This window comes from Erpetoichthys calabaricus, chromosome 8 (assembly GCF_900747795.2).
Source record: "Erpetoichthys calabaricus chromosome 8, fErpCal1.3, whole genome shotgun sequence".
Lineage (NCBI taxonomy): Eukaryota > Metazoa > Chordata > Cladistia > Polypteriformes > Polypteridae > Erpetoichthys > Erpetoichthys calabaricus.
This window is the reverse complement of record NC_041401.2, coordinates 6,731,647-6,748,384: the sequence shown is the minus strand read 5'-3', so window position 1 is coordinate 6,748,384 and position 16,738 is coordinate 6,731,647. Positions and strand designations below refer to the sequence as shown.

General features: G+C 44.3%; 1 protein-coding gene across 4 annotated transcripts in view; it reads left to right on the top strand.

The window, feature by feature from the left end:
* Nucleotides 1-16,738, top strand: part of pde1a (phosphodiesterase 1A, calmodulin-dependent) — a 517,554-nt gene that overhangs the window by 425,753 nt on the left and 75,063 nt on the right. For all 4 annotated transcript variants that reach the window (XM_051930634.1, XM_051930635.1, XM_051930636.1 and 1 more), the window contains 3 exons: nucleotides 3,122-3,188; nucleotides 9,043-9,159; nucleotides 14,934-15,074. In XM_051930634.1, the coding sequence (XP_051786594.1) occupies nucleotides 3,122-3,188; nucleotides 9,043-9,159; nucleotides 14,934-15,074 (325 nt within the window). The remainder of the gene's footprint in view (nucleotides 1-3,121; nucleotides 3,189-9,042; nucleotides 9,160-14,933; nucleotides 15,075-16,738) is intronic.

The following is a 16,738-nucleotide window of genomic DNA, read 5'->3' as shown; positions in this document are numbered from 1 at the left end:
CACATTCCTGTCAGTAATGGAGGCGGTAAGTAGAGGAGTGTATGAAGGCTTGCCATGAGAGCTCTGGTATGCCAATGATCAAAAAATGAAGGAAAAGATCCCAGAATGGAAAGCTAGATTGGAAGTGAAAGGCCTCAAGGGAAATGCAGGAAAGACCATCATGATGGTGGGAGCTGAAGAGGCAGGTGGTGCAACAGAGGTGGGTGGGCGTTTGTGGTAAACGTGTTGGGAGAAAATCGAGCAGTTTGTAGAAAGTGGGTGTCGGGCCGAGGGGGACCTGAATGCGCGTTGGTATTGATTTGAGAGCAGAAGATGAAACATAGTGAAGAAATACTGGCCCACCAGCTTTCTCAGAGTAGGTGCACCAGAAGGCAGAATGGTGTCCACTACAGAGTGGTGAGCTTCAGCCTATGCCAGGCAAAAATGTTCTTCAAAATCAAAGTTCAAAAGAATATACCATGAAATGTCCCAGGAAATCTTTAAAATGATCTACAAGGGAGGGGACCACCCAGTGCATTCAAGCCCATGTGGAGCCCAGGGGGTGCATGCACATCCCTTGAGTTAAAGAAAGGTGCCCCTCAGTGTTCATAGCATTATAATGGGGGAGTGTTAAGGGGGGGAAGAAAGGTCCAGAATGCCACTTGACTTAGGCTAACATAAATGGTGCCCCTCAGTGTCCATAGCATTATATTGGAGAGTGTTAATTTGAAAGGTCCAGAATGCCACTTGACTTAGGCTAACATAAACAGTGCCCCTCAGTGTTCATAGCATTATATTGGGGAGTGTTAAGGGGGGGGGGCGGAAAGGTCCAGAATGCCAGTTGACTTAGACTGCTAACATAAACAGTGCCCCTCAGTGTCCATAGCATTATATTGGGGAGTGTTAATTTGAAAGGTCCAGAATGCCACTTGACTTAGGCTAACATAAACAGTGCCCCTCAGTGTTCATAGCATTATATTGGGGAGTGTTAAGGGGGGGGCGGAAAGGTCCAGAATGCCAGTTGACTTAGACTGCTAACATAAATGGTGCCCCTTAGTGTCCATAGCATTATATTGGGGAGTGTTAAGGGAGGGGGGGGGCGGAACGGTCCAGAATGCCACTTGACTTAGGCTAACATAAATGGTGCCCCTCAGTGTCCATAGCATTATATTGGAGAGTGTTAATTTGAAAGGTCCAGAATGCCACTTGACTTAGGTTAACATAAACGGTGCCCCTCAGTGTCCATAGCGCTCCTTCAGCATTATTAGACTTTGAGGACTGTGGAGGTGGTCACCCTTGGTGTCCTGAGTGGAGTGTGCGACCCTTCAGTTACCAAAGTGCCACCACTCTGTGTCCATAGTGCACATCATTGAACTTTGATTCTACAATAAATAAAATAAAAATTAAAAGAGGAATAACCTTGGATGTCAATCATCGCCCTGAAAGTAGATAGTAGACATCACGTAGTATATGTGTACCAAATTTCAGGTCAATCGGTCAAACGGTTTGTGAGCTACAAGGTGATTTAAAATCCTGGACAGACAAACGGACAGCCACGGTAGCATATTATACAAGAAGACAGAACCGGTACACATATAAATGCATCCATCCATCCATCCTCTTCCGCTTATCCAAGATCAGGTCGTGGGGGCAGCAGCTTGAGCAGAGATGCCCAGGTTTCCCTCTCCCCAGCCACTTCTTCTAGCTCTTCCGGGGGATTCCCATGGCGTTCCCAGGCCAGCCGAGAGACATAGTCCCTCCAGTGTGTCCTGGGTCTTCCCCGGGGCCTCCTCCTGGTTAGACGTGCCTGGAATACCTCACCAGGGAGGCGTCCAGGAGGCATCCTGATCAGATGTCCGAGCCACCACATCTGACTCCTCTCGATACGAAGGAGCAGCGGCTCTACTCTGAGCTCCTCCCGGATGACTGAGCTTCTCACCCTATCTTTAAGGGAAAGCCCAGGCACCTTGTGGAGGAAACCCATTTCAGCCAAATAAATATATATATAAATTTACATATAAATGCAGATTTGTTAAAACACACAGAGGAACGAGGTAGAAACTGATCAAAATAAATGGAAACCAACAATATCTGTCCATTAATTCATTGATGACTGTGGCCAGTTGACAAAAGAGGAGATTAAAATTGTTACAGAGAGCAACAGACGCATTCACAGTCCTTGAGACTTCGGCCAACTCACCGCCTGCCCTCTCCTCGGTTTTCTATATCGGAGTCGCTGCTGGCTGTCCAATCTGATAAGAGAGAATCTTTCCATCTGATCATTCTAACGCTTCTTTATCCAAGATGACTTTTCCATACAGCAGCACGGCATTACAGCAGTGGGCACCAGGTGCCACATCCACATACCGAGAAGAGAAACAGAACAGAGGAGGGTTAGTAGCGGTTTATAAATTGTGGCGGACGGCTGGGGTTCACGCCCAGTCGGTATGCCTGGAGGATAGAAGGACCAGGATAGGAGCAGTTCCTCAACCTGGAACACGAGAAGGCAGCCGTCCTGGTGGGTGTTGGGGCCACAGGAACAGAGCTTGGAAGTTCAACCTTGTGGGGGCCTGTGGCCACCACCAAAGGGCGCATGGACATTGGCTAAGCCCTGGACTTCAGCACTTCCGCCACACTAGGAAGTGCTACAAGAACAGGAACCAGGTACCCCCGGAGTGCTTCCGGGTGCCCATTCAGGTGGAAGAGGACGGAGCTTGTGAGGAGAGGAGCAGAGGCGGCGGGAGACTTGAGGAAGAAAAGGGACTGAGGCTTATGGGTAATTTGTGCACTGTGTGCTGTGCAGAAGGAAAAGAATTAATAAACGTGTGAGTTTGGACATCGTGTGTCCTTGGTGTCTGTCTGTAGCCGGGCTGGTCTTCTACAAAATAATGAGAAACATTTCTGACTACAAACAGGAATGCAGAATGCACAGCTAATCTGCACTTCTAGTTGGGGTATGCGGGACTAAAAGTCGCGAGTCTTTAAAAGCTGAGAATGTCACGTCATGTGGATGGTGGTCATCTGATGGCTCTCACCCTCTGCTCCTTCCCACAGTCTGACATGTAGTACAAGAAGCACATAGGCTAAAGAGCTTCTTCCATGACATCACCTGACCTTTTTTATGTTTTCTTCCTGTGCTTAGAATGTATCGAAGAACTTCAAACATGGCTGGTCTGACATACCCAACAGCAGTCATCAGTGCTTTAAAGGTAAGACGAGCTCCTTTCCTGAACTGCGCAGTGCAAGTGGCCGAGATTCTGACTGATACCATGTGATCCTCTGAAGGGAATGCCAGGTACAGTTGTGTATCATCAGCATAGCAATAACTTGAGGAACAGGATGTTGGGGACAAATATGGAGCTGTACAGCGAGAAGAAGAGAAGACCCAGCACCAGTCGTTGGGTAGTTGCTTGGTGCACCCTTGGTGTCTCTCCTCACTAGGGCACATTTTAGGATCTGTTCAAGAGGTAGGACGCAAATCACCTGAGGGCAGTCCCAGTGATTGTAAGGTCAGGGAGGGTGGTAAGAAGGATCTGGTGGTTGATGATCTAGAACAGGGGTGGGCAAAGTCCTTCCTAGAGGGCTTTATGTTCCAACCCAATTGCTTAATAAAAAGCACTTATTGCTCGAGTGACACTTCTGCTTCATTTTTGTTGTCTCACTCGTTAAGATTTTGAACCCTTATTGCTTATTTTAGTCTTAAACAGCTGTATTCTCGTTTTTTAATCGCCCCTTATTGACAATAAGATGCAAATGACAAAATAAACCGGCAGTTCTCCGTTTAGCTTGTTTCCATTTACACCCTGTGTGTATTTATCGTGCTGCACTGTTTGGTTTAATTAAATACTTGGAAGGAAAGTGAAGAGAAAAAAGTAAAGGACTAAGAATTACTCCTCCGTGTTAGACTTTAAATCATTTGGATGAGATCCTTACAAAGGGAAATGACTTGACATGGCAGAGTTAAAGCACTAACAAGCCATGAAATTAAATTATTGGCAGCACATGTTTTCTAATTAAGCAACTGGGTTGGAACAAAAACCTGCAGCCACTGCGGCCCACCAGGACTGACTTTGCCCACCACTGTTCTAGAAGGATGACAACAAATGACATGTTGATAGCTCTAGCCAGCTGCAACAGGTTGACGACAGTAAGTAGAGCTACCTCTTTGGAATTGCCCATCTTGAAGTCTGACTGATTAGGATCAAGCAGTCTGTTCTTAGCGTTACTAGTAAATTCATCACAATAGCATTAATTGTAAGTAATTAAAGGAAAAATGGAAACTTTCAATTAGCTCCAGACCTGCTGAACACGCCTATCACTGTTTGGACACTGACAGGTGCATGCAGAATGAAGTCCTCCCAGCTCTGTCAGTAACCTCGACCCGACCGAGCTTGAGTGATGCTGTTAATATCGGTGTCTCTCATATATTTCGCCCAACCTGACACAGACTTGACATAGGGAGGCACGTATAAAAAAGCCAAGATACTTTTATTTTCTTCACCTGTGGGGCACGTCTTCCCCGTGAACCCCACAGGCAATACACAGTCCCAAGTACAGCACTCAGCACCATCAAAACACTCTTTTCTCTTTCCCCCCCACTCCTCCACAAGCTTTGTTCTCCTTCCACCCGACTCGGGCCGCTGCGTGGCGGTTGCTGGTTCCTTTTATGACCCATCCGGAAGTGCTCCAGGTGCTTGATCACCTGTTTCCAATTGCACTCCCGGGTGGGGCTGAAGATTAGTCCAGGTGGGCTCAGAGACCCCTGCCGCACTCCCCTGGTTGCCACCCCAGACCCCAACAGGGCTGTGGAGAACTCCATTTTATTGTATTTATTTATTGTATCAGTATGCTGCTGCTGAAGAATGTGAATTTCCCATTGGGATTAATAAAGTATCTATCTATCTATCTATCTATCTATCTATCTATCTATCTATCTATCTATCTATCTATCTATCTATCTATCTATCTATCTATCTATCTATCTATCTATCTATTTCCCATGAAGCCCTGCGAGAGACTGAGGCACCGCTCCAACCCAGGGGGGCGGCCATCCAGCATCCAGGGGGAGGTACTGCACCGTCCAGGGCTGCTCCCCCTGAATTCACATTGAGGGGTCGTCCCGGCTAGTCTGTCACACCAGACAGATTTTAGAATGCTTTGCTTGATTGCTGTATGCTGCTAAAATAGTTATGGTACAAATCTCTTGTACTTTCTGAAATTATTGGGCAGCTGATAAAGGAAACAATTCAACAGGATAAACTGGCGTCATAAGCAAAGTGAATACGTGCTGCTTGAGAACAGACATTACAGCCACCTGTTTTCCTCTAGGGGGGGCGCTAGCTCCCTGGTTGGAATAAGCTCTTTTTTAATTGTGCCGTCTTAAGTAACCTGAACCTAAATACAGTCATGGCCGAAATTATCGGCACCCGTGGAATTTTCCCAGAAAATGCACCATTTCTCCCAGGAAATTGTTGCAATTACAAATGTTTTTGTATACACATGTTTATTTCCTTTATGTGCATTGGAACAACACAAAAAAAGCCAAATCTGACATCATGTCACACAGAACTCCAAAAATGGGCTGGACAAAATTATTGGCACCCTTTCAAAATTGTGGGTAAATCGTTTTATTTCAAGCATATGATGCTCATTTGAACTCACCTGTGGCAAGAAACAGGTGCTGGCACTACAGCAATCACACCTGAAGCCAGTTAAAATGGAGAAAAGTTGACTCAACCTTTCTGTTGTGTGTCTGAGTGTGTCACACTAAGCATGAAGAACAGAAAGAAGAGCAGAGAATTGTCTGGGGACTTGAGAACAAAAATTGTGGAAAAATATCAACAATCTCAAGGCTACAAGTCCATCTCCAGAGATCTTCATGTTCCTTTGTCCACTGTGCGCAACATAATCCAGAAGTTCACAACACATGGCACTGTAGCTAATCTTCCTGGACGTGGACGGAAGAGAAAAATTGATAAAAGACTGCAATGAAGGATAGTCCGAATGGTGGATAAACAACCCCAATCAACTTCAAAACATATTCAAGCTGTTCTGCTGACTCAGGGTGCATCAGTGTCAGCTCGAACTATCCGTCGACATCTGAACGAAATGAAACCTTATGGTAGGAGAGCCAGGAGGACCCCACTGCTGAAACAGAAACATAAAAAAGCCAGACTGGAGTTTGCCAAAATGTACTTGAGGAAGCCAAAATCCTTCTGGGCGAACGTCTTGTGGACAGATGAGACTAAGGTAGAGCTTTTTGGTAAAGCTCATCGTTCTACTGTTTACAGAAAACGGAATGAGGCCTACGAAGAAAAGAACACAGTACCTACAGTCAAACATGGTGGAGGTTCTAAGAGGTTTTGGGGATGTTTTGCTGCCTCTGGCACTGGATGCCTTGACTGTGTGCAAGGCATCATGAAATCTGAAGACTACCAAAAGATATTGGGGCGCACTGTAGGGCCCAATGTCAGAAAGCTGGGTCTGCGTCAGAGGTCATGGGTGTTCCAGCAGGACAATGACCCCAAACATACCTCTAAAAGCACACAGAAATGGTTGAAGACAAAGTGCTGGAGAGTTCTGAAGTGGCCAGCAATGAGTCCGGATCTAAATCTGATTGAACACTTATGGAGAGATCTCAAAATTGCTGTTGGGCGAAGGCGCCCTTCAAATCTGAGAGACCTTGAGCAGTTTGCAAAAGAAGACTGGTTGGAAATTCCAGTTGAGAGGTGTAACAAGCTTGTTGATGGTTATAGGAAGTGCTTGATTTCAGTTATTTTTCCAAAGGGCGTGCAACCAAATATTAAGTAGAGGGTGCCAATAATTTTGTCCAGCCCGGTTTTTGAGTTTTGTGTGAAATGATGTCAGATTTGGCTTTTTTTTCTCTGTTTTTTTGTGTTGTTCCAATGCACATAAAGGAAATAAACATGTGGATACCAAAACATTTGTAATTGCAACAATGTTCTGGGAGAAATGGTACATTTTCAAGGAAAATTCCAGGGGTGCCGATAATTTCGGCCATGACTGTAGATATTTTATAAAGAGGCGATATCCCTCCTATAGTGATACGGCGGTAAGAAATCACATAAGAGAAAATAACTTTGCTTTCTTTAATGACGGTTTACGCTGCATAACAGACGGGAAGCCATGACAAGCCCTTGTGGAGAGTCTGCCATTTTCATCACTGCGCTAGAAGGATTTTCATGGTCGGATGACATAATCTTCCATCCGTCCGTCGGCTTCAAAGGTGTGCCGGGCAATGTTCCAAGGTTTTATACCCTTTCTCCACGTATAGGCCCTCCACTGAGGTAAATCCTGCCATTCCAAATAAGGAAAAGAAGATCCAATGTCATGCTGACTCTGTCACACAGAAATAGCACAATGCCCATTTTTCGTAGTTGTCCCTTTCTTGCAGTTCGAAATCATCCATCCATCCATCCATTTTCCAACCCGCTGAATCCGAACACAGGGTCACGGGGGTCTGCTGGAGCCAATCCCAGCCAACACAGGGCACAAGGCAGGAACCAATCCCGGGCAGGGTGCCAACCCACCGCAGGACACACACAAACACACCCACACACCAAGCATACACTAGGGCCAAGTTAGAATCGCCAATCCACCTAACCAGCATGTCTTTGGACTGTGGGAGGAAACCGGAGCGCCCGGAGGAAACCCACGCAGACACGGGGAGAACATGCAAACTCCACGCAGGGAGGACCTGGGAAGTGAACCCAGGTCCCCAGATCTCCCAACTGCGAGGCAGCAGCGCTACCCACTGCGCCACCGTGCCGCCCGCAGTTCGAAATCATATTATGTGATATCATCTACTTTTAAATTCTGCTCTGTATTTGTAAATTTTTTATTTTTATACTGCATTGAGGATTTGTTCTGTTCTGTGTATTGTATTGTATTGTATTGACCCCCTTCTTTTTGACACCCACTGCACACCCAACCTCTCTGTAAAGGGGTCTCTTTTTAAACTGCCTTTCCCAAGGTTTCTTCTATTTTTTCCCAACAAGGGTTTTTTTGGGAGTTTTTCCTTTTCTTCTTAGAGAGTCGAGGCTGGGGGGCTGTCAAGAGACAGGGCCTGTTAAAACCCATTGCAGCACTTCTTGTGTGATTTTGGGCTATACAAAAATAAACTATTATATTGTATTGTATTGTATTGTAAATGATGAGCCCCTGTGTGCTAAATCTGGCCTTGTGTTAGCTGTACATGTGAGTGGATTTATAAAATATTTTTTTGTACAGAGCACATATTAACTCTTTGAGGGCTGAATATTTTTCCCAAAAAACAGTTTTCTGAAAAGCACACAAAGCAACGGTTTCACACAGAAATCAACATAAAAGGTCTGTTGCTGCATGCTGTGGCTGTCAGTTCACCAGAAATGCATGGCAGGCTGGCTGACAGGATGTCTTTGCATGGCAGGGGCTGCGGTTGCAGTGCATTACAAACTGGTTTGTACCTCTTGTCACTGTAGGTGGAAGATCCACGGAATATTTTGCTTTACGCATTTGCTTCGATCTTTCGGCAGATGTCGATGCCATATTTGCCATTGTCTGACCCTCCTTACTCATGCAAGTCCAGGGAATCTCTGTCAACTAAAACATAAAGGCAGGTTTTGTCACTGTTTACAGTTGATTACCACCCTCAACCGCTCCTGTTGACAAAAGTTGGCATCCGCCCTGAAAGAGTTAAACTTATGTACTTATTACACCACCTGATGAGGCAACTCAAAATGGTGAAAAGGGGGCTCTAAATACTGCACATGCACTCCTGACTAGCCTCAGAAACAGGCCTCGTACCAAACAGCCCGACCCCAAAACCAAAAGGCAGGCTTTCAGGCCTGTGTAGATCCAAAATGGGGCACTGAACAAGGGAGTGAGATATAAAACAGCAACCACCTTTACTTCTGCACCATCTTTGTTTTTTTTAGGGCTGGTTTACTATACAAATGTGTTTTATGCAGTATGTTAGCTGTAATGCCTTGCATCTTACAAGAAACTCTTCTTGTTTGAATGTTTCCTGAACCTTTGTCTGAAAGTTCTGTTTATTATTTGCAGGATCTGGACAAATGGTCCTTCGATGTTTTCTGCCTTAATGAAGCAAGTGGAGACCACGCACTGAAGTTCCTCGTTTATGAACTCTTCACCAGATATGATCTGATTACCCGTTTCAGGGTTAGAGAATTTCTTTTTCTTAAAATGTAATCAGTGATTTTTAGCTGTCTTAATTGTCACAAGTATTCACACCCTTTACTTCACTGAAGCCCCTTTGGCAGAGATTACGGCAGTGGTCTTCTTTGGATGTGAAGCGACAATCCTTCCACATATGGATTTGGGTAATTTCTGCAGATCCTCTCAAGGCATGTCAGGTTGGATGGAGACTGTCAGTGGGCAGTTGTTTTTCAGGTCTCTCCAGAGATGTTCAGTTGGGTTCAAGGCCACACTGTGGGTGGGCAACTCAAGGACATTTACAGAGTTGACCTTAAGCTACTGCTATCTTTTATCCGTGTTGTATATACTTTGTGGGAAGGTCAACCTTCGGGCCTGTCTGAAGTCCAGAGCACTGTGGCTGGAGCAGGCTTTCATTAAAGACATCTCCCTGCTTTGCTCTTTTCAGCTTTCCCTTGACCCCCGAGTAGCCTACCAGTCCCTGCCGCTGTATATCAACCCCATAGCATCACACGGTCACCACCATACATCACCATTCTCCCTTAACATTACTCGGCTCTGTCCATTTTTGTCCTTCATTGATACTCAAACTCTGGTCCATTGTTTCATAATGTCTCGTATTGATTACTGTAATTCCCTTTTCATTTGCCTCCCTGCAAAATCTATACAGAAGCTACAGTACATTAAGAACTCCACAGCCAGAGTCCTCACCCACACAAAGAATTCTGCTCACGTCTCCCCTGTTCTGTCCCAACTGCACTGATCACCGGTTCCATCAAGGATTAAATTCAAGATTCTGTTTCTCACCTCAAAGCCCTCCATAACCTTTGCCCCCCTCTACCTCACTCAGCTCCGAGCTCCTTACACTCCTTGTCGCTCTCTCAGGTCCTCGAGCAGTCATCTCCTTACTGTCCCCATGCACCAGGCTGTCCACACTGGCAGGCAGGTCCTTCAGTGTTATGGCCCCTCTTCCTCAGTCTCTCCGAGTTTGCTCCTCTTTTTCCACCTTTAAATCTCAACTCAAAACTTTCCTCTTCAATGAACTTTTTGTCTTTTGTGTGATCTGTTTTTTCCCATCAGTATGTAAAGCGACCTTGGGTTTGTGAAAGGCGCTCTATAAATGCAACTTATTACACTGCACAGCAAACGTGTTGCTTCTTGAACACTGTTGGGTGCTGATCACGAATATATCACATCAAAATTTACCCATCACATACCTTTTCAGAGAAATCTTCAGTTTTGTCATGATGTTTTCTTATATTTATATCCAAACATTTTCGCTCCCGTAAGTGACTTATCAACAACTTTTTTGTGCAGCCTGGGCATGTCCAGTCATGGAATCAGAGGTCAGGCTGGAAGCTGTTGACATCCTGACAACTGTAGCTGTGATATCTTTCACTTGGATGTTATAGATTGCATTTAGTAAGTAAAGCTGGAAAAAATATTAGTTTGTGTGTTTTCATTTAAGGCTGTAAAGCAAAAAAAATGGGAATATCTCAAAGGGGGGGATTCTTTTCTATACCCACTGTATGTCAGAAAGAACAAGGCCAGTCCTGCATCATGGATTGTCCCATCGTTTCCACTGGTCTGGCCACGTAATGTCATTTACATCTGATATTCTCCCTTGCAATACATTGAGGGAAAAAAATCTTGTTGTATGCCTCAATCCCGCTCTACATGAATCTGTTTGGGATGTCATCACACGGCAGCATCTACTGCAGTGAATAAAGAACCACGGCTGTGTGGCTGGTGATCCCATACTGTCCACCTCCATGCTGAAAATCTGCCACAGGGCTGTATCTCTGCCCTCTACTGGCTCTTCCACTGTTTTATCGTTCTCACAGCAAAAGAAGACTAAGAGGAGACCTGACTGAAGCATTTAAAATTAGGAAGGGGATTAGTGCAGTGGATCAAGACAGTGACTTTAAAAATGAGTTCATCGAGAACACGAGGACACAGTTGGAAACTTGTGAAGGGTGAATTTCGCACAAACATTAGGAAGTTTTTCTTTTCACAGACAACCACAGACACTTCGAATAAGCGACCAAGTAGTGTGGTAGACAGGAGGACTTTAGGAACTTCAGAACTCGACTTTGTTATTTTGGAAGAATTTAGTGGATGGGACTGGCTGGCTTTGTTGGAATGAGTGGCCTGTTCTCATCCAGAATGTTCTAATGATCTACACCAGTGTTTCCCAAACTCGGTCCTGTGGCCCCCCCTGTGACTGCAGCCACAGGGGGGCCACAGGACCAAGGTTGGGAAACACTGATCTAAACGAATCGATTCAGAGGACTGAATCTTTAAAAACAGGGCTATTAAAATGAAGAGAAAAGGAGTTAATTAGCAGTGAGAACTGGTCACTGATTGGGAAAAGGGTTAGAATGAAAACCTGCAGCCCTCCAGGATTGTAGTTCGACACCCTGTTATTTTTGAACTATTTCCTTTATACGTCACCATTGAAGGAACCTCTCTGACAAGTGAATCCACATTTTGTATGTGAAAACCTACACCATGCAGATATGTCGAAATGTTTTCAGAAATGAACCAAACAAATCGGAAGCTTTTCATTCAGTTTGGCAACATGATGAATACAAATGATTTCTGGGCTGATTTAAATTGAGTTTATCTCATCCAGCATTCCTATGTTGTTTTAAATGTGTTATATAAATAAATTGACATTGACATTGACTACATGAACCATCATTTGTAAATGAATAAAAAGAATGAGAAATGACATTCTGTTCTGAGAAACTGACTTAATGGGAGTAGATTCATACCTGGTGGCATGGATCGTGGACTATCTTACAGACAGACCTCAGTATGTGCGTCTTGGGAACTGCAGGTCTGACATTGTGGTCAGCAACACAGGAGCGTCACAAGGGACTGTACTTTCTCCGGTCCTGTTCAGCCTATATACATCGGACTTCCAATACAACTCGGAGTCCTGCCACGTGCAAAAGTTCACTGACAACACTGCTATCGTGGGCTGCATCAGGAGTGGGCAGGAGGAGGAGTATAGGAACCTAATCAAGGACTTTGTTAATTGGTGCGACTCAAACCACCTACAACTGAACACCAGCAAAACCAAGGAGCTGGTAGTGGATTTTAGGAGGACCAGGCCCCTCATGGACCCCGTGATCATCAGTGGTGACTGTGTGCAGAGGGTGCAGACCTATAAATATCTGGGAGTGCAGCTGGATGATAAACTGGACTGGACTGCCAATACTAATGTTCTGTGCAAGACAGGACAGAGCCAACTATACTTCCTTAGAAGGCTGGCATCCTTCAACATCTGCAATAAGATGCTGCAGATGTTCTATCAGACGGTTGTGGCGAGCGCCCTCTTCTACGCGGTGGTGTGCTGGGGAGACAGCATTAAGAAGAAAGACGCCTCACGCCTGGACAAACTGGTGAGGAAGGCAGGCTCTATTGTAGGCATGGAGCTGGACAGTTTGACATCTGTGTCAGAGCGACGGGAGCTGAGCAGACTCCTGTCAATCATGGAGAATCCACTGCATCCACTAAACAGGATCATCTCCAGACAGAAGAGCAGCTTCAGCGACAGACTGCTGTCACCGTCCTGCTCCACTCACAGACTGAGGAGATCGTTCCTCCACCACACTATGCAATTCTTCAATTCCACCCGGGGGGTAAACGTTAACATTATATAAAGTCATTGTCTGTTTTTAACTGCATTGTTATCAATCTTTAATTTAATATTGTTTTTTGTATCAGTATGCTGCTGCTGGAGTATGGGAATTTCCCCTTGGGATTAATAAAGTATCTATCTATCTATCTATCTATCTATCTATCTATCTATCTATCTATCTATCTATCTATCTATCTATCTATCTATCTATCTATCTATCTATCTATCTATCTATCTATCTATCTATCTATCTATCATATAGTGCCTTTCACATCTATCTATCTATCTTAAGGGTGTACAGGGTTACATATGTGGTTATGAGAAGTACCATTTTCAAGTAAGGATTTGTCCAAAGCAGCAGAGAAAAAGAAAGAAAGAAAGAAAGAGGCTAGGAACTAGTCTGACAATGTGTCTCTTACAGATGAAAATAAAATCCCATTTATCTAAAATGTTACTAGTTATTCCGTCAGAGCAAATGGCCCCCCAGAGTGTCATTTTTCATTATTTCCAGTTTCTCCCCGTTCCCAAATAAGAGCAAATGCTTTAAAAAATGGTGCTCACGTTAATGTGTACCCATGTTAAATTGAAATCAAAGAAATGTTGCTTTTAATAGGAATATGAAAATTGGAGAGAATGGGCCATGACGAGAATCTAATTGAATGGTTGCAATTCAGTGGGCACAAAAATGTAAAATAATTATAAGGCGGAAATGCGCGTCTGACTCGCCAAAGAATTTTGGAAGTGACTGGGAGAGAACGATTTTCAATTTTGAGTCGTGTCAAAACTTAGCAATAAGGAGGTACGTAAAAAAAACAGTTGAGCCTGAAATGGTGGCTTCACTCCTGAGCTCTGCATTGACAGTTGTGAGTGCTTGCCTTTCCAACTAGTTCCCAATGTTCACAAAATATACATATGTAGGATGGGAATGGGCGTCCCAGCCAGATCTGGAGGGTGTTTTATTACCTGGACGAGAGGCCAATGCTATGAAGCAAGTGAATTGACTGGTGGGACAAGGCAATAAATTTGTACTAAGCTGGTATGATATAACGGCCTGACTAAGAAAAAGCAGAGAATCTGGAGTTGTTTCATTTCCCTATACATTCGGTGGCAGTGGTCCTCACATGGTACCCCAGTAGGGACACCTGCAGGGGTGCTCCGGAGATAAAGTCCAGGAGTACAGCCCTGTCGGAGTCCCTGGGTATTGATAAAGGGTGCTATTAGGGAGGACCTCCCTACTTTTTCTATGGCATGGAAGTGCAGACACCAGAAGCATTCCCAGGTCCGACTTAAATAAGGAAGTCAGACGTCACATTGGGAAGTCAGAAGTGGGAGACAGCGGGCAACACTCAGCAGAGATGGAGGAGGAGGATTGTGTGATTTGTAATGCAATTAAGGCTAATTTCTGAGGAGTGCCTTGTGAGAATAAATATTTTTTATTTGATTCTAAAAAAGTGTGGTATATTGCTGTGTCTTGGGTTTCAGACTCACTGGCATCTCCACATGACCACAAAGTACACTCAGTTAAAGTAAAAACAAAAAAAGAAACACCCAAAACATGAATGAGGTAAATTAGCAATAAAATGGGAGTTAAAATGACAAAATCAGAAGCTGGTCTTATAATGCTGCCTTTAACTGGGGAGAAGAATGTCACTGTGACATCCCAAGCTAAACCAAACAGATGTTATAATTCTGTAGGACATGTTGTCACGTTCACATTTATATTTACTCTTTTTCAGGCTTTCCTGAGTCTTTAAAAATGAGTTGTACGTCTTTTACGGGGTCTCTGACCCACAGAATCTATTTCTGATGCATGTTTTTTTATTTATGGTTGATATTTAAAAGGCCCATAAATGGAGGTCCTTATAATTTTTAACACTTTTTTTTGACTCCGTTTTGAAATTTTTCCAATCCTCTGACTCTGAGCGAGTCACTTAACTTGGCAAAGATCAGAATGTAGAAACTGAGAAACATTCAAAACAAAAAAGTGTCAGCTGGGTGAAGACGGGAAGATCTGAATGGAGTGCAGGGCTTATGGCTGCCACTCCACACCTCCTGGTGTCCCCTCTTGCTATCTGTGCTCACAGGTTCAGATGTAAATCACTCCTAATATTCTTTACAATTTTTGTTGCAGATCCCAGTTTCTTGCCTCGTCGCCTTTGTTGAGGCTTTGGAAGTCGGCTACAGCAAATACAGGAACCCATACCACAATCTGATACACGCGGCCGACGTCACCCAGACGGTGCATTACCTGATGCTTCACACCGGCATGATGGTAAGAGAAGAAGGTTCCCATGCATTTACAGGGGTGCTTTCCTACTTTAGAACATTAAAAAGTGAGCACAATCTTGAGAAGACCAACTAAGACTGCCAATCCCATCCACCTAATTTCTCCAAAATGAAATTGGGTCAGGTTTTGAAGGCCCATGAAGTTCTACTCTCTACCACACTACCTGGCCATTTATTCCATTGCCTGATTTCATGCGTCCCTGTCACATAGTCCATTGTAATGCACTTCACACTCCAGTTAGGGGTTTACCTGTCACCACACTTTTTCTCAGCCAGTGAGATTTACTGTTTTAAATACCTCGGTGGTCCTGACTGTGATATCAGTCTGAAACTGAGCTGATAATGTGCCAGTGAGAACGAAAAATGGGATATGTGCTATCAAAAAAAAAAACAAAAGCAGGGACTTTTGAAAAGTCCGAAAGGGCGTTTCTGGAACAGATCATTTAAATAGGGGATCGGGAATTTTAAATTATGGGAATAGCAAATCAAGAAGTCTGACTCTCAAAATGTGTTATGGGCTACCTAGTTCTGAAAACCAGGGTCAATATCCATCCATCCATTATCGAACCCGCTATATCCTAACTACAGGGTCATGGGGGTCTGCTGGAGCCAATCCCAGCGAACACAGGGTACAAGGCAGGAAACGAACCCCGGGCAGGGTGCCAGCCCACCTCAGAGGGTCAATATGGAACTTTTAATAATATGATTATTAAAATATTATTATTATTATTATTATTATTATAATTAAATAATATAATAATAAATAATAGTAATACATTTTATGTTGCACCTTTCCAATGCTGAAAGCACTATAAATAGTGAAGCACAAAAGCAGTCATATGAAAAAGTAAGTACACCCCATGAAATATGGACATTTCAAGGAGATCAGTATCTATGGAAAAGGACGAAGTTCCAAGTGCTTCCTGTCTTGCTATATGGTGGTGAGACATGGACGCTATCCGGTGACCTGCGATGAAGACTGGACTCCCTTGGTACTGTGTCATTCCGGAAAATCTTCGGGTACCGTTGGTTTGACTTTGTGTTGCTCACGGAGTCCCGAATGAGGCACATGACCTGCATTGTGAGGGAGCGTCAGTTACGGCACTACGGCCATGTGGCACGATTACCAGAGGGTGATCCAGCTCATAAGATCCTCATCATTGAGGATCTGAGTGGCTGGACCAGGCCAAGTGGTCACCCACTTTAACACCTGGCTGCAGCAGATAGAGGGTCATTTCTGGAGGATGGGACTGGAAGGCCTGTCTGCCTGGGAGGTTGTCAACCAGGATCCCAAGTTGTTTTGTCGTGTGGTGGGTGCGGCAACACACTGTACCAGTGCATGCTCCCCAACTTGACTTGAAGGAGATGAAGGTGATGTATTCAATAGAAAAAACAATGAAAATTTAATTTTGCAATAATTTATTTGATTAAAAATGGACAGATAAGACATTTCTTTGGCTTTAAAAGTTGGTGTTGCCCCATCAAATTGGCTTCCCGTAGAACTGCTCCATGCAGAATTTATTGAGATGTGTGATGTTTGTCGGGTGCCTTGCATTCTCAACCCATTTCAAATACCCCCACGCCCCAACCAGCAGATCTGGGCTTTGACATAGCCATTCCAAAACCTTCCATGTCTTTCTTTTCTGCTAT